Here is a 24,406-nt window from a genome sequence, read left to right as displayed (position 1 = left end):
GCTCCTTGTAAGTTGTTATGGATGTAATAGAAGTTCAAGCCATGCCATTTTTATTTCATTTTTTTATTGTTGTTTGACTCGGTGTTGTCTTTCTCCAGGACGTGGAGAAGGAGCTTGAGGTGCAGATTGGTATGAAGCAGGAGATGGAGTTGTCCATGAAAATGCTGGAGAAAGACATCTGCGAGAAGCAAGATGCTCTGGTGGAACTCAGACAGCAGCTGGAGGATCTTCGTGGCATCAACCAGCAGCTCACCCACAAGTCACAGGTGACGCTCCAGTACTATTGGTTGTGACTGACCTAAGTCAAAATTGCGCTTATCTGGGTTATTGTTTTAGATGTTTTTTTTTTGTACCTTTACTTCCCCTACACAGCGTCTTGTCGAGTTTTCATCATCTACTTTTGAGAGCAGTGACGAAGGAACAGGCCAGGTGAACACTGAGTTAGCATTGCATTGTGGGATTAGCTTAGATAGTTCATTTATTTCTGGCTTTTGAAATATGAGAGGACAGAGCCACAGTGAGGGCTGTGTATTGGCAAGAATTTGGTGATAAGATCCGTATCACAACATAATTGTCACAAATCAGTGTATTGTGATATAATACTAAAAAACACTGTGATATATTGTCTTTATACATGCTCAATAATCCAGTTAAGAAAATCACAAAGTTGAATCAGTTCATCTGGACACCACATTTATTGACAGAAACGTATCATCCCTCATCTACGTGACCTCTTCAGTCTAAACTGACTGCAGGTACCCTCATCCTTATAAACAATACAGTGGCATAACGACCGAAAACAACAATCGGTTTCATATGCAGTCGTTATGCCACTGTATTGTTTATAAGGGTGGGGATACCTGCAGTCAGTTGAGACTGAAGAGGTCACTTAGATGAGTGATGAAACGTTTCTCTCAATAAACATTGTGTCCAGATGAACTGATTCAACTTTCTGACTGTGATATATTGCAACATTTTGTCAAAATATTAGAAAAATGTCAAAGAAAACACCTTAAGATGCATAAAATCATAGTAGTCAGTTGTTGCTATTGTGTTTCATCCAGGATTCATTTGGGAGTCATTGTCAAATGTCAGGGGATCAATTAAAAAAAGAGCAAAAAAAAAAAAACCAAAACAAACAAACATTGTGTGTAACCTTAAAAATTGAGTGTAATGATATTTGCTTATACTGCAAACTGTCAGTCCAAAACAGATTTTATAGATGTTATTAGATCTTCACACCCAAATACTGCTCATCATCACCATTCTGTGTTGTATTGAGGCAAGGGGGGCCATCATAAACATTTTGAGGTACTGACTACAGATTCTCATCTGCGTTCCCACCCAGTCAGTTGCAGCATTTCACTTGTGAGCAACTTCCATTCAGGTAATATCAAGACTTCCTCAGAGCTCCTGTAAGGTTTCATGTTGCTTGCATCCCTTTTTCAGTATTGTGATCAAAGGGCCATCTAATGGTGGAATTCTTGTTAAACAAGTTCATTTGCATAATAGAAAGTAAAGTCATACTCGGTTCCATTTTTGGCTGGACCGGCCAGCGCGTCAGCCCTACAAACGCGAATATCGCTTACTGACTGAGTGATCAAGTTACATGATTGGGAGGCTAGATCAGGTGACCAACAATGTTGCACTCTCGGCATGAGGAGGGATAACAGTCACTGACAAAACACTCACTGGCAAATTCACAGAAGGATTGCGTGGCTTTTGCAACCACTAGACCTGCACAAATAAGAAAAAAAAGAAACTAATAATCAAAGCACCCCTAACTGTGCTGCCAAGCAAATAGCATCTCGGTGCTCCAGTGCTATTTGCATGTATTTAAATGAGGTAATATGCATATGTTTGGTGCTAAATTGTCCCTTTATGCAAATGAGCCTTATTACAAAAAAAGTCCAATTCACAAACACCAGCGCTAATAGCCACACACAGTGAAAATTATTTGCGTCTTCAGAGAGTTGGTGGTAACTGAAGCGCATTTATAAGGGGTGTCACGCTCAGACTTTCCAGTGATCATGGCAGCAGTGATTGTAGCGAGGAGAAGGCATTGTCATGCCAGGCATGGTCATGAGCAGATATTTCGAAGGAGACTATCACTTTTTGATTTACCTGAGACTGAAATCATTTGCAGATACAGGTTGCCAGGTCAGTTATTGCTATACTTGATGACATCAAGGATGAGCAGCCACAATCCATTCTTTGTGAATTCACTTGTCAATACAGAGTGATTCTTGGAAAACGAGACATCCGCAGATAGAAACAGATGAAATAGGAGGGGGAGTTAACAGATAATTAGAATAAGTAGCCTATACTTACAATTGAGTTCTCTTTCAAATCAAACATCCCAAGAGATGAGTGGAAAATATTGCTCTCGACTGTAGCTTAACTATGTCATGTGATGTCTGTGAATGTTCTCATTCATCCAGGTCATGGTTATCCAAAGGAGTTGAATCAAGTGCAACTGGACTTGGTATATATCCGTGAAGACGTTTCGCCTCTCATCCAAGAGGCTTCCTCAGTTCGTGCCGTTCTGGTGGAGGGTTTAGCTTGGTCTAGTCAGAAAGGCACGAACTGAGGAAGCCTCTTGGATGAGAGGCGAAACGTCTTCACGGATATATACCAAGTCCAGTTGCACTTGATTCAACTCCTTTGGATATGTCATGTGATGCTACTTCAGTACACTTTAACAACAAATATGACTGGGACCACTACAGAAAATTGCAGATGAAAATTTAAAATCCAGGAATTCACATTATAGAGACTACCACCAACTATCCCTGTAACAAACTGACCACAACTTCGAATGTAATGTTTGAATATAAAGTTTAATGGCTCTAGATAGACAATGATGGAAGTCAGTGGAGAAATATTGCAGGCACTGATGGAGATGTACTGGTATCACTTTTTCATGGCTGATACCAATTAAGAGCACAAATCTCCAAGTATCTGCTGATACAGAATATCGATCTGATCCATTACTTTTGCTGAACAGTGCAGACTTAGACCATTAGTAGGTGGTTAATGGGCAAAATAATTGAGATAGAATCAGTTTTTTTTCACCATTAAAAGAAACAATGGCTTCCATTGAGCTTTTGACCCATTCTACTGCCAATGTTTGTCTATAGAGACTGCATGGCCATATGCTTGATTTTATGCACTTGTTGGCAATGGGTTTCATGAAATAGTCAAACCCACGAATTGGAAGGGGTGTCCCCATGCTTTTGGCCATGTAGTGTATTACATATTTGTGGAAAGATCCATCGCTTCAACCTAAATTTGAGGGCACACATTTAAATCGACCAGTGTTTAAAAAAAAAACTGCTGAGCACAGTCACAAGTCATTTATTGTTTGTTTGCACGTCTTCTGATATCAGACCTGGATTGCTTTCAAAGATAAAACGGTAATCAGGAGAATTAACTTTGGGACGTTTTCCTCAGGGCACAGAGGCCAGCTCCAAACAGAAGAGTGAAATCATCAGTCGCTTGGAGGAGAAAATAAACCAGATGGCAGGGACCATTAAACAGCTGGAGACCAGGTGAGGTCCACACCACCCATCCACAATCATACTATCTAAACACACAGTCAGTACACAAGTTTCAATTATTTTATCAAGGTACTAGCAAGTCTTTACATTAAATCTTCAGAACTGAAAGGTATGTAACCAATTGGAGAAATGAAGCCAAGTAATTCAAATGACGCTCATTGTCACAACATTTAACATTATTCAGATAGGCTTGTTTCGAGTTTGTAAATTTCCAAGTCAACTAGTATTACACAGTATTAAGTCAGGTGTCGTGGTTACTTGTTTTATTAGATGTGCACTCTGCTTCCCACTTCTCCACGGTGGCGGTTCTCAACATTAATTTCTCTTTTTGTCTTCTGTCTTTTTTCTCCTCTCTTCATTGTCATTATTCATTTTCCATCATTCTGTCTTCATTTTTGTTAAATTATTTAAACAGTGATAAACATATGGCAAAGCAGGCCAGAACCTTAAACACAGCAGCAGGGAAGCTGTTTCAGCCATAAGCGGGAGCCTCAATATTTCATAGTTTGATACTTGAGGATTCTGAATAGAACCATAAAATCCTGCCTAATATAGAAATAACCACACTAGGATGTTTTTCTTTCTTTTCTTCCTGTACGATGCTACTCGTGTCAAGCAAACCACTTTTCCTGCAATGGCTCTCCGGTGTCGGCTTTGAGTAGTGTGGACCGAACCGATCCTTTAAAGCAAACCCTTGTCCTTGTTTTTCTGGTCACATCTGATTTACATTTATGCTGTTACGCCTTTCTTTAAGACAACCCTGCCGAAGGTTTTTATGAAGGTGAGAAAAGTAGATAGCATGATGTCGACGCGTCTGTTGTGGATGGTGTTTGGAGATAAGCTGCTGATGGAGTGATTTTAAATATGGAGTGAAAGTTCGCCGCTGTTGAGTAAAGGCATTCAGAATATTTGGAAAAATTATTTTCCCTTACCCAACAAAAAAGCCCCATTTTAAACCGAGCTATCTTTAAACAGTAGTTACTTGAAAGCTTTTGGCCACACCAAGAATTTGTGCTCAATCTTATTTTATTTTTTTCTTTTCCTGATCATTGACAAAATAGAGGACTGGATCAAAACTCATTTCAAGTGTTCATGTCCTGGCAACTTTATTGTCATTCAAATATTGCATCTAAATATAAAACCGCCAGGTCAGGCACATACATAGACCAAGTTGGGCATAATGAGTTTAATAATTTGAACTTGTATGTGAACATAACATCGGTGTAAACTGTAGTAATTACTAAGCTAATAAAATAAATCAACCAAACTGCTTGCTTCATCTTCTTTTGACTGTTTTGTTTTGTTTTTTTCCCAGTGACATCCTTCGTGAGTTTTCACCATCTCAAAACTCACAGATCTCATCACCCTTCTTTTTTTATTGTCAGTCACAAGATCGCTCTCTGATCACAGTTCCTTTGTCATTATGAGTTTTTATTTTACCATAAGTTTATGTGGCTTCAACCCAGATCCAAACAGGCTGAGCGAGAGAGGGATCTGGCGGAAGAGGCCAACCGGCTCTTTAAGCAGGAGTTTGGCGACAAGATCGAAAGTCTACAGGTGGAGGTGGAACAGCTGAGAAAACAGAGGTGAAGTCTTAAAGGGCCTTCATCAGGGGCCAATAAGTTCAGTCATCATTATGTCAACTTGTTCAGTGAAAGATAACTTAAATCATAGAAAGTTGAATCAGTTAATCTGGACACAACGTTTATTAAGAGAAACATTTCATCACTCGCCTATTCCGTAATCCTCTCTGAATAGTACATTGCCATTGAAATGCTAGTTAATGGTCATGGCAATTTGCATGTCAATCAATCAACCAACCAAATCTTACTTTATTCAGACACATAGGTCCATATTAAAACAACAAAAGTACATCATAGGACAACACAAAAATATAGCTAAAACAGCAGTTCACAAGTCCACAATGATTAAAACCTATAGACATTTGTTCCAAAGTTTCCAGAAACAAGAGGAGCAGCTTGTGTCACTTTGTGTAGGCTCAGTTAAGAGCATTATAATTACATTATTGGAATCAATGAATCGGCACATAAATTTGTACATAAAATTCTTCAACACGGCTTGAAAGGTGCGAACGTTATTAGTCACAAACATGACTTGCACTTGTCCATCTCTAAAGCTTGAGCAAGATTCTGAATGCATCATTATATGTTACCTGCAGCTTTTTCGTTTTTGCTTTGATATAATTGCACCACAAGTGGGCTGTATAGAGTGGAGTACAGTAGGCCCTAAAAAGAACAGTTTTAACATCATCTGTACACATATGAAATTTGCGTGCCAGCATATTGGCTTGTGCGTACAATTTGCAACACTGGATATATATGGATAATGGATGGACGGATGGATAAAATATAAACAAACATGTAAATACAATGTATTTATATTTATTTAGATATAAATAAGATCTGACCACTGATGGTCAGAGAAAGTTAACAGCTCTGTTTATAACCAGGAAATGCCTAAGCGAGTCTTATGAAACTTGTATTATAGTTGATAATCTAGCTATGTAAAAAAAATATTTGTTGTCAGCGAATCTCTTAGTTACACTAATATTGTTCATGTGAAGCACAAGTTTAGAGTTGGTCTTGTTGATTTTTTTTTTAAAATAAAACACTCGTGTGGGGCACTGGTTGACAAGGGAGGAAAAACTAGTCAACACGCCCACAAATGACCAGTGGGGCTTTGCCGTGAGGGGGTACTATCTGTAGTGGGGGAAAAAAATCCCAAAAAATAAAGCAAGTGAGTTGAGGCAGTGCTATGCAGTGGAAAAGGGGCATTAGATGAGTGATGAAACATTGAACTGATTCAACTTGGTGTTTTCTTTACCTGGATTATTTAGCATGCATAAAGACATAACTTAAACGTTTATTTAAGTGAGTATCTTCCAGATAGTTACTCTGGGGGAAAAAGATTTTCACCATTGTCTCTTCATATATATGCTGTAGAGATAACACTCTATCAGCAGCCATAATAATGAGCAGTCTGTGTCCGAAACAGCCGAATTTGTGTCACCGGTGGACAATCCATGCCGCTAGTCGGCAAACCAGGAATAAGTTTTCACATTCACGGATTGTCCGTCGGTAACAAGAACTTTTTTTTTTTTTTTTACTAATGCAGCCTGTTAGCAAACCAGGAAGTAGGTTTTCACATTCACGGATAGAAAATTCTCATTTTCTGACCCAATACAGCCCGTCGACTAACCGGGAAGTAAGTTTTTACATTCATGGATTGTCTACCGGTGACATCAGTAGCAGCTCAGTACCTTTCAGAATTTTCACAAGAATTCCAGCTTTTGCTGTGTACATTTATATGAACTCTAAACTACCACGTGTTTGTGCCTCAGTCGTACCAAAAGAACCATGCTAAATACTTGATTACCAGATGTGATTTCACGCTGTCTCATTTTTTTTTTTTTTCATGGTCTCCCATTGTTGTTTTAGATACAAGTTGGACTTGGAGCTGAGGAAGGAAAGAGGAAGAAGGAATGAGCCTCATCCAGACTTGCTGTCCAGAGGACCCAACACACCGCAAGGGGAAAGAAAACACACACAAGCCATTAAAAAAGTATAAACGCTGCGTTTAACTGGAAACATCTGTCTCAAATGGATTAACTGCTATTCGCATTTTGACAACTTAAGGCATAACTTAGCAAAACAAAAGTGGTAACGCAGCAACACTGTTCCTACAGGAAGTGGAGGCGGTCAGAAAGGAGAATGACCAGTTGCGTGCGGCGTCTGAGGACAAAATAAGCCTTGACTCCAGCACGTAAGTACATAAGAACCTGCAGCTTTTGTTGGATGTTAATTATTTCAAACAAATATTTCATGCAAGTTGTACCATTGTTTAATTGCATGCAAGTAACAGTATATTGTGGAATACTCATGACCCCCCCCTTTCTTTTTCAAAGGTCCTTATCCCAACACGAGGATGATCAGGTGAGGTCCAAGATATGAAATTAAAACTTTAACCTTATATAAAGCTTTACATACCTTACAACCTTATCTACTACTACTTCTTTTGGCTGCTCCCGTTAGGGGTCGCCCCAGCGGATCATCAGTTTCCATTTCTTCCTGTCCTCTGCATCTTCCTCTGTCAAACCAGCCACCTGCATGTCCTCCCTCACCACATCCATAAACCACTTCTTTAGGTTTATTTTTAAGAGGGATTGTATGTTATATTTATATGCCATACATCACAATACAGCCTGTTTATGCCAATATGCAAGTTGTCATGAAATGCATTAATCTCCTTAACATGACTGTTTTCCTATGTTGTCTACACACTGACAAGCTTAATTGCCTTGTAAATTACAGCCACTGGTTCAAACCAGTCTTAGTTTATACCTACACATGCAGAGCCAGATAGGACTAAAGATACAGTATTTTAATTTCTTCTCCTGTTGCAGGATGACTCTTTCGTTGAAATCAGCATGCCTTCCGTCTGTACAATGTGTGAACATGAGGACTCCATTCAGAAGATGAAGGTACACTATCGGATGTGGGTTAAAGACCCTCTCTCTTTAAAAGCTGACATATTTGATGTCAAAATGAGATTAAAAAAAATCAATACCTTTTGCTTCACATTCGGCAAAAAGAGCAATTTTTACGGAGTTCTTATAATGAACCCTGTTTCCCCCCCCCCCCCTTTATAGAGACAATGTAAGAACTGCAGTGGTGTTTTCTGTGAAAGCTGTCTGGCCAACGAGCTGCCGTTGCCTTCATCAATTCACCCAGAGAATGTGTGTGACAGCTGCTATTCTCTGTTACTGCAGCAGTACGCTTCAACCCCTTCCTGAAACACTCCCCATCTGTCTCAAGAAAACCAAGACCAACAATTACTGCACAATATGATGAAACCTGATAGTGAAATTCTCTACAACACCAAAAGCATTGATTTCTTTATTGTTGTCAATATATCCGCACTGCAAGAATGCACTTTTTTGACCTCGTATCTAAAAAAAACCAACAAAAAAACAAACCCTCTTTGCTATAGGTTCTTTCTTGTTCAGTAAACCCTTGGAATTCAGGGTTCAAAGGGCATATTCTTTTAGACACTTTAAATGAACATCTCATCTTGTTAAGAGACACACTTAAAACTAACGATGATGTCCACTAAGTGGATTTATTATGGGTCAACTGCCATTTTTAAACTCAATTTTAAAACATAGTTCAGAAAAATTTTGATGCATTGGCAAGACTCACTATTTGAAGCCACCATTTTGCTCCATCATGACATAATGGCCACTTAATTCTGACATTGAGGTGATTGAAAATTGTCTTCAGTTTCATTGTGAAATATGCCTTCATGGCGGCATGTTCATTTCTATTCTCATTCACTCGTAAATGAACTCATGTAGGATGACAGTTGAATCCACACATTGACAATTAAAACTGGTTAAATTTCAAAAGGTGTGCTCTTTTCATGGTTAGTTACAGCTTTTTTGGATTTCTGTAAATAAGCTGCTCTAACCATACAAGATTTCCTCTGTGCTTGGCTTTTGTGCTGTGTATAAAGAATTGGTTTGAGCCAATTTGCAAAAAAGACAATCATCTCAAGTTGTGTTACGTTAACTTTGCATTTCTCATGTTTTTTATTATGGTGAACTAGCTGTAATGGGATTTATCCCACTTACTGCAACTTATTCATATCAACAATGAAACAATGATTCAAATCCATTCTTTTAATGGACTGTTTGTTCACTTTTTCAGCCACAAGCATTCAAACTCATTTTCTGGGCGATACAACATAATCTTGCACTACCGCTTTTAAATAGGATTCTGTGCCAGTGTAGATTCAAAGTAGACATAACCTATAGCAGCTCAATACTTGTCTTGTGTCTTTAGACTGCTGTTTTTACAGTTAAACAGTCTGAGGAAATGGTAGCTCTAATTGAATGATATAAACCTTTTGAACTTTTATGTAGAGAAAATTAGCATATGTGAGATTTATATGCTTATCTGATCAATAAAGTTTTATCAAGTTTTACAGACAGCAACATTTTTTGGTCAGTATTTCATTGCTTACCCTGCGTGCCAATGAGCCAGATAGGTGAGAAATGGGAGCTGGCTACTTCTGAAGTTGTTCAGTTGATGCCAACAAAATTCCAATTATCCTGAAAGCCAGTGAGGCAGTTTTCAATAGACAGGATCAGAACCATCCAACACCTATTTATCTCTAGAAAACCAGTTTGAATGTTGGGGGGACATGGGGTGAAAGTGGGTTCTGTGGTGGCATGGTGGCCCAGTGGTTAGCACTGTTGCCTCACAGCAAGAAGGTCCTGGGTTCGAGTCCCAGGTCCTTTCTGTGTGGAGTTTGCATGTTCTGCGTGGGTATCAACCCAGAAGAAAAAAAAAAGTGGGTTCTCTGTTTTTTAGGTAGTTGTGACTTTCCTCACTATCTGGCTTCTTGAACTTAAGGGGCTGTAATGTATGTTTTGGCTTTCCCTGAAACATTACACACCTCTGCCATTCCCTCAGTCTCAACATTCAAAATCAGATGTAAGGCCTGCATGATTTTCTCTTTTGGGTCATCAAACTGCAAGCAAATGGAAATGGGACATTTTACATGTCTGGCCTTGTGGGTTTTTTGTAACATATATAAAGGGACCAACAACCATCCTCCTTCAGGTTTAGAAAACTGATGGAGGGACTATGCAGATTCGTAGAGTTTTCCTCAGTTGTGGAATTAATTGTGAATGCTGCTGGAATGCTGATGGGCAAACTGACAATTTCTCAAGTTAATGAAAAAGTCAATGTGTCTGACTTCTGAGATAACGAATGGTAGACGCTGTGGACTTGAGACAAACAACAAGCTACAAACCTCGCTTGGAGGTGTTGACAAAGAAACTGCTGACTGTCTAAAAGCAAAGTTCAGACCAGATTAACCTGTATAACATCTTCCTCCTAACCCTTCATAGTAACCACTTGAAAATGACTTACAACTGAATTAAAAATCCTTAAAACATGTCTCATCTAAACAAACTCGCTCCTCTCAAGATGGAGACGGTTTACACCATTTTGTTTTACATCGGTAATGTTTATTGCTGGATTTCCACTTGTCAGTACACAGAAAATACATAATTCCTGAATAGGTATTTGGGATCAGCAGCTCAGTATTTACCTGCAGATGACAAAAGCCTATTTACCAAACCCCTCTCTGCAGTAGTAGCAATCTCAGTCAATGACACTTAAAACAATCTCATAAGTACAGTTTTTTGAAAGGAGAGCAAATAATATGGTAAAGATGGAAACAGGAACATGGCAAACAGGAATGTGGCAAAGAGCTGGCTTCTTGTACATTTACTGCTTTAAGCAAGTCAGTTTACCAGGCAAATGAGTGTGTTTAGAAAACAATCATGTTTCTAAAAAGCAATTATTTATACCTTAATACTATTGTTCACCAGCACAAAGTCTACAGACTAATTCTTTACCCTTCGTTTGTCACTTCAGAGTTCAGGAACAACTCAATGTATCTCTCTCCTAAAAAGATGGGAGAACACAAATTTCAAGTTATTACAAAAAGTAGATTGGCAGCTTGAAAATGCAAGGCAATTCCTTAACCCTAGCTTAATAGCATCTTTCAATTTGCAAGATGACAAACTTTCTGGACAAGCTGACGAGAGGCTTTTAATTGAAAATCAGAATCTGTTGATCCAGAACACTACTGTCAAAAGAGGTGTATGTGCAAATAAAGTACTGCCAAATATGAGAAATAATGCACATTATGTGAATTAATGTACTGTGTCAATCCACAGTCCAGCAACGATCCAGTTGATTGTAATTGCACCCAAGTTTAAATATCAATCATATCTCAAAGTATAGCACATCATTTCATTAACACCAAGCATTTCAATTTCTTTTAAAAATCCCTAAATCAAACGGTGGTGGTGCTTCCATAATCACCATGGGAAAATTAAGGAAAAATTTAAAGCATAAAAAGTGGAAAAAGCAAGTAATACGTATAATAATATTAATAAATGAGTCCACAGTTTCTGTTATATATATACCCACATCCGGCTTCCCACCCACTGACACTGCGAATTGTGTCTGTAGGGATGCCCGACCAAGCTGGAGGTAACACAGGGATTTGAACTGGCGATTCCCATGTTGGTAGACCGCTACACTACCCGGACACCCAAAATAATTTAACTATGCTGATGTGATTTCCAATTTGTCTTCAAGATATTGTGACTTCAAATCAGTCTAAATCTTTTTTGACATACTAAGTACTGGTTATCAGCTTAAAACCTGCAATGGCAAACATGGTACCGCAGAGACACGAAGCTGATAAGGTCGCAGGTTCAAATCCCGCTCATGAGCCTTGTTGTGTCTCATCCCTACATTTCAATCAATCAAGTTGCATTTTATATAGCGCTTTTCTAGCTGCAACAGCCACTCAAAGCGCTTTACATTTCTAGTCAAATCTCAACAAAGAAAATAATTGAAAATACATTTCTCCAGCTGCTGCCAAAGATAATGTTAAAACTGTGATGACTGATATGATTATACCCCAGGCATGACAACATGCACAAGTACAAACACACACCAACTCAGTGGAAGGTTACCATGATATCACAAACTAATCTTGCGACATTCCCTAACCTGACAACAGCAATTTCCTTGTACCATTCCTGAATTCCCTAAAAAAAAAGTATTAAAAACTTAAGACTTACCCATATGCATTTTGTCTCTGGACATGGCTGAAACCGCATCTTGGTGGCTTCTAAAATAGACATCAGCTTCTCCACTGGGCTTCCCATTTGGTCTGTACTCAATAAGAATCTTAGACAGAGCTAAAGGAGAGAAGAACTGAAAAACAAAAAAACAGATTTTGTTCAACACATCTGCTCAAACAACCAACTCTGACCTGACGTATCTCAATATTGTAAATCTTTGATCAAGTCAGTTGATAAATGTCGCTTTACTTGTACGATGTCGTGTCCATTAGCTTTGAAGGGCAAACCCCTGATATGAACATGATATAGAGGCCTTGAAGCTCTGTGTAGGGAACCTGTTGGAGGAGGAAAGAGGATTTCAATTTCAAGTAATTACAACCACAAATTGGTTCATTCGGTGCGAATGTTTCAAATAGATATGATGTGAGTGAGAAACACATTTAACCAAAGACTTGTTGAGTCTGAGTCCATTGTAGAGGGTTGAGTAACAGAAATGAAGGGAATCTCTTTGTCTTGTCTTCTTTGTTTACGATAGATTTTGTGATAATTTATTAAGTTTCCTTTATTAATCACCTTGGGGAAATTCAGTTACTGCAAATTAACCCATCCTAGCTGTGATCTGTGTAGCTAGGAGCAGTGGGCTGCCGCCTTCATGTTACGTCCAGGGACCAACTCCAGTTCTTTTCCCTTGGTCAGGGGCAGACAGGAGTATAAACTCTAACATGCATATCTGGGGGAAATCGGAGCACCCGGAGAAAACCCACCGCAGACACAGGGAGAACATGAAACCTCAACACAGAGGATGACCTGGGATGACCCCAAGGTTGAACAACCCTGGGATTTGAACCCAAGACCTTCTTGCTGTGAGGCCACAGCACTAACCACTGGGCCACCATGCTGCCAAGGTTATGCAAGGTTATCTATCAGATATCAGAAATGTCATTTCTCACTCTGTATTCTTCAATAAAACGATTAAACAGAAGTCTGAGTCGATTTTAATTGAGTCCATTTACATGGACAACAACACCCACAAGCCGTTTCGCAGGCCACAACAACATATTAATACTGTACAGGATAAGAATAAAACAATTTGATATCTACTGAGCGCTTTAAGTCAAAACTCAAGACAAGAAGACCCCCATTATCGATAACACAGGTAGTCGCATAACGTTTTCCTAAGAAAAACAAAAAACAACTCACTGGTTTCAAGGCTTGGCTGTGAGGCGACGACGTTGTTCGGGGGGGAAAGAGGATTGGCTGGAGAGCAGCTCTCACTACTTCTGCTAGGGAACACCTCAATATACCTGGAAATGTTGAAGAAAAAAAAGCATGTTGCAAGGTGAAGCAAGCAATATTGGATATGCCTGTAAAAAAATATAAAAACTCCCACACTGCACGGAAGTGTATTCTAAGAGATCAAAAATAAAGAGTTTTCATTTATTTCGAGACTTGAACGCAATTGAGAATACGCTTTTGGGATTCAAGAGGCAGTTCTTGGAAATTTGGACCTGTTTCCGAGTCAGAGTCAGTCCTTGACTAACCAACCTCGTTTTTAACCCTGGTAATGTTTTAGTAATTTGTAACCCACAAGAAAAGCAGAGTTGCCAACTTTGATAACTTGGCCGGGGTGAGATTTTGCACACGTGTGGGCTTTCATTCATTGCTTTCATTCTTTTCTGCCGTGCACTTGTTAACGTAAGCTAGCTGGCTCTTTACAGAGCATTTATTCAACATGGACATAAGCGTCACGCACCAATCACATAGATGCATCGCTGTGGAAACACCCACATTAAAGACCTAGTTTTTGAAAATTCGGCTGTCTTCTACAGTCAAAGTCGTTCACTTGGCTTAACATTTACTATACCGGAAAAACTTTTACGTTCGCCTGTTCATCTCTGTTGCCGTCGCAGTGCTTTGGCGTGAGATTTGCCTTGGTGTCGTGACAGCGTGAGACAGCCTGAAAGCGTGAGACTCACGTCAGAGTTGCGTGAGAGTTGTTAACCCCGAATAAAGTAATTCCCATCATGATGTCATGCTTCACTGTAGAACATAAATTAGTAGAGTGATTTCTAATCCTGGCTCATTGGACAGACTAGTAATACTGGCTTTATATTTTACCAGGTAATAAATTCACTAGGATGTCTGGAATATCTGACATAACAGAAAACCAGCAGTAACAGGGAAGCTTGATGACCGGGGTTGGGAACAACTGAATTAGTACACTCCAAAGCCCATTCGAAACAGCTGTCATTCGCAACTATTTAAAACTTTTTTTATGACCGAATATGAATTCACATTTCAAAACTTTACAATTTTAGCACATCTCCAATGAGCAGGTATGAAAGACAGACAGCACAGTATATTAATGTCTGGTTATGTGTGAGCCACCATTTGTAGAATCCAATCCTTAGGTAACAATTTAGAGAGGTATGTAGGTTATCTTATTGTCATACAAGAGATTTATTACCACAGCCTACACAACAAAATACAAATTCACCTCCAAACATCTAAATACAACTTCATCACATCAGAGAACAAGTTCACCTTCATACATGCTTATACATACAGTACTGGCTTGAATATAAGAGGCGCTGTTTCTGTAAATTACATTTGAAAACGTCATTACATATTCACAACAGCAGATGGTGCCAGTTACGTGTATCTACAAGGCAGACCTGCTGGTTAATACACAGTGAAATGCAATACATGTTTTTTTCCACTATGAATTTTCATTTTTTTATAATCAAGGATATATACAGTGGGGGTCTAAAAGTCGGAGACCACTAGTGAAAATGCTTATATTCTGTATTCTTTTTGAATTTAATACCACATTTTTCATTTCAAATTATAACATCAGCTTAAATTGACCATATCATGTTCAATCCCAGCTCTATATTTTTAATCGGGAGCTCCATTAGAGTAGCTTTGCATGATTTGCAGTTTAAAAAATCCTTATTTATCTTATACTGGCCCTTTATGCAGCTCCTCAATTCATCCGATGTCTCAGCCACACGTATACATGGGTATTTTTGAAAAGGTAGCCTTTTCTTTGCATTTTGGCCTTTCAACCACATGCAAACTGTGTTTTAGGTCACTGAAAATGGACCTTCTGGAAAACTCCTTCCAGGGTGAAGATTTTCAGACACTCCGTTTTCAGTGTTAAGTTTTCGGCTTGTTGGCTTCTTTTTCTTCTTTTTTTTAGGCTTCAGGTTGGCCAACATGGTTTTAGGGTAGTTATATCATGGCCTGTTGGTTTGGCATGCTCTTGATATCACATTCATTGTGTTGAGTAGCATGTGTTTTTGTGTTTTCATTTGGACAAAGATTTTTTTTAAACCATGCTTCTGTGGACAGGAGGAAAAACCCTGTTTTCAAAAATACCCGTATACATGTGGACTACACATGAAACAAGCAGTTTTAACTTGTTTTAGCTGTCTCTTTGATGCCCCCCTCCCTGAAAGCCCACTGGTTTCATCAGATTGGCCAACTTCTGGAAGCCTGCCATGGGGAAGCAGGTAAACAGAGCTCGATGGGGGAACAGAGTTCAATACAACACCAGTGTGGGAGGTTCCGTAAGCCAACTATAAACCTACTAAATAACATAATTTCTCATTCTTGATTGGAAATGGCAACTACTAAAATCCATCCGTAAATGTTTGAGCCCGAATACGATCTGGAACACGAGAGTGGACAGCACGAACATCCACAGCAACAAAGATTACAGCAGGACGTCTCTGGTAGATATTACACTCATTATTGTGTGACCTAATGGTGGATTTAGTCTTTGAATCACAAGCTGTATATAAAAGTGCTTCTTTAAATGCCCATTAATCAGTGTATGTGTGGGAAATGCACGTAAGTGCCGACTGAGGGGAAAACGTCTGCTGTCAGGAAATAAAGGTTACGTAGCTAGTAAAATGTTATTCTGCTGTCGCTCACCAACTGTATAGTATCCCCCTGCATTGTCCGTTTTTTGTATGCTGGAGTACTTTAAATCAGAATCAGAATCATGTTCACTGGCAATGTAGGTTTGCACATACATGGAATTTGACTCCGGTTTCGTGGCTCTCTCAGTGAACTTGACATAGAATAACAACACTACAACACAACAATCAATCTTCAGATACATACAATCTTCAGATATATGGAGCCTATAATACTACTCAAGTAGACTGTTTTGCAAGAACGTGTACATACATTTACCAAAGAGACTGTAGTTTGAGGACTGTATCTTTGTTTGAGCAAAATTATAGTTGACTGCTTATTACTTGAAAAAAATCATGTTTGGGTATGGTGACGTTTATCCTCAGCGGTTGTGAAAATAATGCCACGATTTTGAGTGCATATGGTTGAAATAAAGGCATGTATCTGCCTGCTCGATGCACAGCTTTATTTTTTTGAGCAAAATGCCATTACCTCCCCAAATAACTGTAGATTCATTGTACATATATGCCCATTATCTGCACTGAAATTGTATTTACAAGCTGCCTGGTCCGATTATCAGTACAAGACAAACATTTCAGCAATATAATGTTACTTACAGCTTGGGCTCCTGACTCCTCAACAGGGCCCATTACAGATGGAACAGCCTCATCTTTTAGCACCAGCCTAGCTGAAAATCCGGCGTGAACAAACACGTTGACAGATGGCTGTTGTTGGCCCGAAAAAAGAAACTATCCAATTTGTCTGGTGCTTTCTTTCTTCTTTAGGACAGGCAAACAAATTGAAAACTGCCTGTTTCAGGGAGCACTACTTGGTGAAATGAAGGGGACATAAAAGGTTGGGGTTGTATTGTTGAGGAATTGTGGTAAAAATTAATTTTAACATCTAACTTTGGAAATCCATACAAAGGGAATTTGCCTTCGCACCGAAGAAAACGGCATCTTCTCGACATTGCGAAACATGCTAACCAATCTCTTCCTCTCTGTTTCAGCTGACAGCCAGTGGAGTGCCTTTCATAGATGAGGCAACTCTTCAGATGGAAGTCTTGGAAATGGGAACATCTAATTTGCTCAAAAAACAACACAAGGACGTTGGGATGAGTAGCTTTTGGATCAACTTGGTTCCCCAAGCTAGATTCAAAAACATGAGCACTATTGCAATGCTCCTACTCAAAATTTCCCCCTCCACGTACATATGTGAGTCATTGTTTTCTTCAATGAACTCGATCAAGAACCAGGAAAGAAACAGACTCTCCAATGCACATCTTGGCCAGTACCTCAGGCTTGCCACAACAGAATACAGGCCCGACATCAGAAGGATTGCCTCATGCTGTCACTCTCACTTCTCTCACTGATTGGTGAATGAACATCAATTTACTTTTGTCCATTTGTCCATAATTAAATGGTTGGTTTTGGACTTTTGTTTCAAGAGTGCATTTTGTGTGTGTGTGTGTGTGTGTGTGAGACCCTCAACACAGGCTTCAAGAATCTCAGGCTTAAATTATTACTACTATCACCACCACCACTACCACTACTATTAAAAATAATAATCATAATAGCAGCAACAACAACATCTGCACATAAAACAACTTTTATTGGTGGAATGGGGAACCCCCCCCCCCCAGATGTTTTGGCCCTTGGCTTGGTATGCATGACAAAATTTGGCCCTTGGGGAAAACTAATTGGTCAACCCTGATTTACTTAAACAAGCCCCTGAAGAGTAGATCAAATCTACCTGAGTGTCATCTGAATGCCTGCTTCAATGGAAGGGATAAAACTCAAGGAGATCTGACCTTTTGTAGAACAGCGTTAAACATGGTCAATGCCATAAATTTGCTTACATTTTATTGCTGACCTGGAAGTAGTGCAGAATTTTATATATTTCTTCTTCATTTATGTCATAACTTTTTGTGTTTTTAAATGTTTCTAAATCCTAAAAAGATTTTCGATGTGTTCTCAGACTTTTGGACCCCACATACTACCACATACTCCATACAAACATGCATGACATTACAAAGCTTAAATATAATTAGCATTATCTGCTGTGACAGCCAGGGTTTCATGGGTGAGCCTACCTGTTGCCTATGACCTCTCTGTCTCTCTGAAGGGCTTCATCAGCCATGACCTGAGAGGCAAACTGTACATAAGCCTCTCCAGAGTTTCTCCCTCTATGATTCAGGATGATGGTGACTCCATTCTCCACTATATCCAAGCCTTGGGAAAAAGCAGTATAAGATTTTGGTTCTACTTTTCTTGGCTCGATGTCTCACAGGGTCTCAATTTGCATCGTGTGTGCATATTTGAATACTGGTGAACCCTCTTCTGCTTACCATTTATAATTTGGAAACAAGAAAATCAACTGCACCAGTCCACAAAATAAGGACTTGATCACAGGACCGTGGCTATATGTGTATTGTGTCTACAGACAAGAGAGGGCAAAGCTACTTTTACCTGAAAAGAACTGAATGATATCGTCCTCTGTGCAGCTGAAAGGAATTCCTCGGAGTCGCACCATCCCGTCACTGGCTTGAGTATGGAGAAAATTCTTCAGAATGTTTTCAGCATCACTGTTTGTCACTTCATACACTGAAATTACAATGAAAATGATGCCCAATTACATCCTAAATTCCTTTTACTTCCTTTGCCAACACTTGATTTTTTTTGTTCTTTCACATTTGTTTCATGTGAGCTACTCATTAAATCAAATTCGATGTAGACATAAACCTACTTGGCTAATAAAAAGTGATGCTGAACTACGCAGGAATTTCTACATGAATAAAAACTGTCTAAAATGGAGGTCTAATGTGTCTAATCAGGTGTTCTTTCTTATAACCAATATCTACCTAATGACTAATATATGCAAAAATAGTATATTTCATAAGTCAACCGCAGTTCATCAACTGTTTGGTAAAGTATAACATAGTTTTCAAATACTATTCCTCAAATATTTAAGACCTCATTTTGTAAGAAATGTTAGTTATAAGTTTCTCATTAGCATTCATTTAGACAACAAAATTGTGTATCATGTGACAAAAGCTGAATTTCATGCTGAAATACCACCAATGCAAGACAACCAATATTTAATTATTGCCCAGCCTTTAGATTGGCGGGGTAAACAGCAGCCCCCTATACTTATAGCTGCTCTGTAATATTTCAACTTTCAGCATTCAAAAACAGTAAATGTCTTGTTTACCTGCTAACATTCTATTGGAAGTGTCACTTGCTTTGACTTGTTGTCATTTACATTCCTGAACATTGTAGGTCGGAATACAAGTAAAATTGTATGCAGAACTTGTGAAATCAAATGCGTTAGTAAATATTGGCTTAACAGTCAAAATGACATACCTTCAACATATCGTTGCCCGAGGTACTGTCTGTGCTTCTCCAAAGCTTTACGGACATCCTCTTCATGCTCCATCTCAATGAAGGCAAGCCCATTCGGCTTCCCCTGTCTGTTTGTGGTGAAATGGATCCCTTTAACACCATCCCGGATCCTGCAGTCTAAACGGGGTATCATATCATTAACCCACTCATGCACACAGAATACACAACAGGAAATCTAAAATGCTAAATATCTCAAAGCAAGAGGGAAACAAGGAACTCTTCAACATTTCACTGAAGGTTAAGTGCCTGTAAGAACGAGATCTAAAAACAAAGTCCTAAGTAAAAAAAAAAAAAAACGAAATATGCCTGAGAGCAGATCCCGGGGGGGGGGGGGTTGGGGTGTCGGAGGGGACATGCCTCCTCCAACTTCTGAAAAACATGAACTAGGCGCGCCTTGATGTCCCACCTGGTAAAGCACGCACCACATAAGGCTGAGTCCTTACCTCAGCGGCCCTTTGCTGAATGTCATCCCCTGCCTTTCCTCTCTCTCTCTCTCTCTCTCTCTCTCTCTCTCTCTCTCTCTCTCTCTCTCTCTCTCTCTCTCTCTCTCTCTCTCTCTCTCTCTCTCTCGACTATCACTATCAAATAAAGGCAGAAAATGCCAAAAAATAATCTTTAAAAAAACAAACAAACATGAAGTTGGCCCCCCTTATTTCTAAATGAATTATGTAATTGAAAATATGCATTTAATAGAAGCTGACTCCATTTTTGAAATGATTCATACATAAACACAACAGTTTTTGAAGGGTTTGTTTATGTCCTCCCCTATGTATCCTGCTCAGTGGTCTGTGTTGCAAGTGGGGATTTGGGAAATGAATTTAACAGTTTACTTCATCCTGATACCTTTGCTTGCTATTGGACTACAATTCCCAGATTCCATCTCTGTAGTATGTCAGAGTTGTGTCTTCAGTGAGTGAGCCTAGTGGCTGGTGTGATTGATGACTGCTGGGATCGTAGGCTAGTCCTGTGAGAGATGCCTTGTAAGTGATTTTGTTCAAACAAAGGTAGTCTACCCGTCAGCAGAATAAAAGGTTTAAAAATGTAACCAGACTGTGTTTACCACCTCAAGTGATTTAACCTATCCCAGCCAGATCCATATTCAAGCTAGCTTGCTTGCAAATATTACATAGATCATACCTGTTAAACTTCCAATAATAGCCCGGGCGTGTATTTGTTTGAACAGCATAGCACACCCGGCCTTTATTAGTAACAAGCCATTATTTGAGACAGGCATTTACATTGTAGTTATTAATTTAAAAATTCAGAGGCTCATTCTGGTTACTGATGCCGAGTGTTGAAGTGGATGTGGAGGAGCTGCATCTTAGCTGCGTGGTAACAATCATCTAGCTAACATAAACCATGACTTAGCTATTTAATTGTGTTCCAGTTCACATTAGCTAGCTACTGTGAACTTGTGCTAATGCTATAGCATCCAAGTAGCCCAAATGAACACCCATTGCTCATTATGGCATACATCAGCATTATATTAGAGTTAAGCTAAAGTATATTAATTTCTTCCATAATCAACCTGCATCCTGTGTGTGTGTGTGTGTGTGTGTGTCAGCTAGGTAAGGGTTTAGCAAATAGCACAGAGAAGAGAAAAAAGGTGGACATCAGGACATTTTTTGTAGGCTCAAAACGCCACTGTGTAAGTATGAAGACCCCTGTAATATTGCAAATACTAGTTGATAAAGTCCCCACAGAAAATGAATAAAGGGCTAATACATCCATCCATTATCCAAACCGCGTACCCTGCTCTCAGAGTCACGAGGACGCTGGAGCCTATCCCAGCAGACATTGGGCAGCAGGCAAGGCGACACCCTGGACAGGCCGCCAGGGCCCACACACACACACACCTAGGGACAATTTAGTACAGCCGATTCACCTGACCTACGTCTTTGGACTATAGGAGGAAACCGGAGCACTTGGAGGAAACCCATGCAGACATGGGGAGAATATGCAAACTCCACACAGAGGACGACCTGGGACGACCCCCCAAGGTTGGACTAATACGGGGCTCTAACCCATGACCTTCTTGCTGTGAGGTGACCGCGCTAACCATTGTGCCACTGTGCTGCTAATACAAATGTTCAATAATTGTGCCATTAGACAACAACAGTAAAACAATCTGTGGAGGGCAGCAGCAGCAACAGAGTGACAGACGGGGAGTCTCAGGTAAGGCTTCAGCTTTAGTAAGGCACTTTAGTGAGTAAAGCCTTTGAGAAAACTCCATCTGTGTGTCCTTGCCCCCCCCCCCCCCCCAGGTGGTAATGAGATTTGTGCCCTTGCATATATTAAACCTACCAGGGTAAAGGTTGGTTTATCTCAACCTACATCTTACCCCAAAACAGTGAAACAAGCAAGTGTACCATTATCCTGTTCTGTGAAGCACTTTGTAACCTTGTTTAGAAAAATGCTATATAAATAAAGTTTATATTGTGGAGGATGAAAGAAAGGAGACGAGACCACTTCTCCTTTTGACCACACAACCGTGGGGTCGTTTATTTCCTCCAACAAACTTCAAGTAAACAGTTTTCAATTCTCAAAACCACAGCCTCCTGTCTACCCACAATCCCCCTGGTTAACCCCTGAACCCACTGTCTTAAAGGGACCATCTCTTCCACATGGTGAATATCTCACCTGCAAGTAGGTCACTACAATATCATCATTATTATTTGTAACACCTCTAAAGCTGAACGTACACATTTTGATACTTTACTTAACAATTTTCAAACTTTCTCAGGACCTGTAGAGATCCTGTGCAAGTAGTTGATGCTCACCAGAAAAAAACTGCAGGACATCCTCAGCTGTGCAGGACCACGGCAGACCTTTAGCTTGGATAATGTAAAAGTCCTTTTTCTCTGGTTCAGGATCTGCATTATAGGCTGGCAGAGGTGGATATTCATCTTCATAGGGGGCATCTGCCTGAAAGGTAGTACATGCAAAGCCACACTAGTGCTGGGCGATTTGGAAATACTATACTATAAATATAACTCGAGGCTGGGTAATAACTCAAAATTATTGTTCATCATATTTCAACGCTATTGTATTGGGATGAAATCCATATGTTGTCATATTGTGATAGTTTTGTTGTCTAAATTAATGATTAATGAGAATCCACTGTCTAACAATTCTTACAAAATGAGGTGAGAATTATTTGAGGGAGTACTATTTAAAAACAAGTTTTGGTTTAATATTACACTTTACGTTATCAGACAGTTCAATGTGATGAACCTCAGTTGGATGCTTAAACATGATATATTTGCATAGTAACAGGATCAATATTGTGTAAAATTCCTTGTGATTGTGATATTTTCTGTATTGCCAACACTAACGATAATCGTTGGAAATGCTACACAATATTGATAAATCACGATAACTGTTTACATGTGCAAATATACCATCTTTAAGGATCCAACTGAGGCTCATCACATTGAATTGTTCGGTAATATAGAGTTAATGTAAATAATCACGTTCCTACAGTGAGTCAGTCTACCCGGTCGTCTACCGAGTCCGTGTCGAACATCCGAACAAACAGCACAACAATAAAAACACGAACACATCATTTAAACACATAAATCAACAATCTCAACAAACATTAACAGTCCCATGGGCCATCAGAGCCGCTAACAGTCGGAGCGACCAAACCAAAACCAGTTTTCAATACTCCCTCAAATATTTGAGATTTGATTTTTTTAGAAATGTTGTCGTTGATTGGACGACAAAAAAAAAGTGTACCACCGTATGGCAACATCCGAATTTCATTCCGATTCAATACCGCTGGAAGACGATAGACAATACTACAGTGCCATAGCCCTTAGCTGCATCGTAGTTACCTTTTAGAATCTTGCAATACATTGGACCTGATTTCACAGCATGAATTTAAGGAAACTATAAGGGTGATGATGGTAGAAGGAATTTTTAAGCAATCTCACTAACCTTTGTACAGAATCTTTGTTGGATGATTTTCAATGCAGATTGGTGTTTGAAGTCACTCTGAAGACATGGTGTCATTTTGAATGTCCATTTATGATACTGGTGATTCCCAATAAATCCACGTTTTCCAGTACCGAGGACAGCCAACTGGTTCCCTCTCGATTTTATCCCTTCCCAAGTATTTGTCCATAAGGTTGTTTGTCTTGAGGTCAGACAGCGTTGCAGTAACGACGACAAGGATTTACAGTTGCCGGACATTGTAGCGTTGTGATCGGCGAGTCGCGCCTGACAGCCCGCTTATGAAATGCGTGACAAATCGGTTACTATCCTAAACTAAAGACAATCTCATCAAAACTAGCTGTTTGGAGTCACTTTATTCAAAATTCGGTAAACTAAGCCAGCGCGAACTAACTCACGTGGGTAGAGTCAAGGGCAAACTACCGCTGCCGCTTCTTCTTCTTCTGCTGCTTCCTCTTCTTCTTCTGCTGCTTCCTCTTCTTCTTCTTCCTGTGCTTCTTCTTCTTCTTCGTCTGCTTCGTCTGCTTCTTCTTCTTCCTGTGCTTCTTCTTCCTGTGCTGCTTCTTCCTCTTCTTCTTCTTCTTCTTCTTCTTCTTCTTCTTCTTCTTCTTCTTCTTCTTCTTCTTCTTCTTCTTCTTCATCTTCTTCGTCTTCTTCTTCATCTTCTTGGTGTTTAATGGCGGTTGGCAAACAACAAATTGCTGCATTACCGCCACCATCTGGTATGGAGTGTGGATCAGAATGCTTATTAGTTACACTAACCCCCCCGCCCAAAAACCCTCAAATCTTCTCAATTAAATTATTTACTTTAAGAAACTGAAATAAGATTTTATAACGCTCAGTGGAATTCTTCTGTAGAATATCTACTAAATCAA

The 24,406-nt window shown here is 39.5% G+C and overlaps 2 protein-coding genes across 5 annotated transcripts in view; one reads left to right on the top strand and one right to left on the bottom strand.

The window, feature by feature from the left end:
• rufy3 (RUN and FYVE domain containing 3) overlaps positions 1 to 17,591 on the top strand; it is a 45,116-nt gene extending 27,525 nt beyond the window's left edge. The window contains exons 11-18 of one of the 4 annotated variants that reach the window (XM_056279303.1): positions 99 to 266; positions 3,454 to 3,551; positions 5,027 to 5,146; positions 7,019 to 7,142; positions 7,267 to 7,343; positions 7,486 to 7,513; positions 7,984 to 8,061; positions 17,186 to 17,591. In XM_056279303.1, the coding sequence (XP_056135278.1) occupies positions 99 to 266; positions 3,454 to 3,551; positions 5,027 to 5,146; positions 7,019 to 7,142; positions 7,267 to 7,343; positions 7,486 to 7,513; positions 7,984 to 8,061; positions 17,186 to 17,548 (1,056 nt within the window). In that variant the 3' untranslated portion in view covers positions 17,549 to 17,591. Of the gene's footprint in view, positions 1 to 98; positions 267 to 3,453; positions 3,552 to 3,975; positions 4,814 to 5,026; positions 5,147 to 7,018; positions 7,143 to 7,266; positions 7,344 to 7,485; positions 7,514 to 7,983; positions 8,062 to 8,229; positions 9,574 to 12,948; positions 13,227 to 17,185 lie in introns of those variants that run through there. The other 3 variants (XM_056279422.1, XM_056279359.1, XM_056279460.1) reach the window with 3 other exon arrangements.
• grsf1 (G-rich RNA sequence binding factor 1) lies at positions 9,687 to 24,148 on the bottom strand. The gene is made up of 9 exons (XM_056279560.1): positions 23,517 to 24,148; positions 22,358 to 22,502; positions 19,539 to 19,694; positions 18,645 to 18,779; positions 18,269 to 18,407; positions 13,453 to 13,556; positions 12,502 to 12,587; positions 12,250 to 12,385; positions 9,687 to 11,056 (listed from the first exon to the last, which is right to left on the bottom strand). Exons 1-9 carry the CDS (start codon positions 23,769 to 23,771, stop codon positions 11,004 to 11,006), a joined length of 1,209 nt encoding a protein of 402 aa, XP_056135535.1. The 5' UTR covers positions 23,772 to 24,148; the 3' UTR covers positions 9,687 to 11,003.
• Between the last annotated feature and the right edge of the window lie 258 nt (positions 24,149 to 24,406).

Source organism: Lampris incognitus, chromosome 1 (assembly GCF_029633865.1).
Source record: "Lampris incognitus isolate fLamInc1 chromosome 1, fLamInc1.hap2, whole genome shotgun sequence".
Taxonomy (NCBI): Eukaryota; Metazoa; Chordata; class Actinopteri; order Lampriformes; family Lampridae; genus Lampris; species Lampris incognitus.
This window is presented reverse-complemented; position numbering and strand designations above follow the sequence as displayed.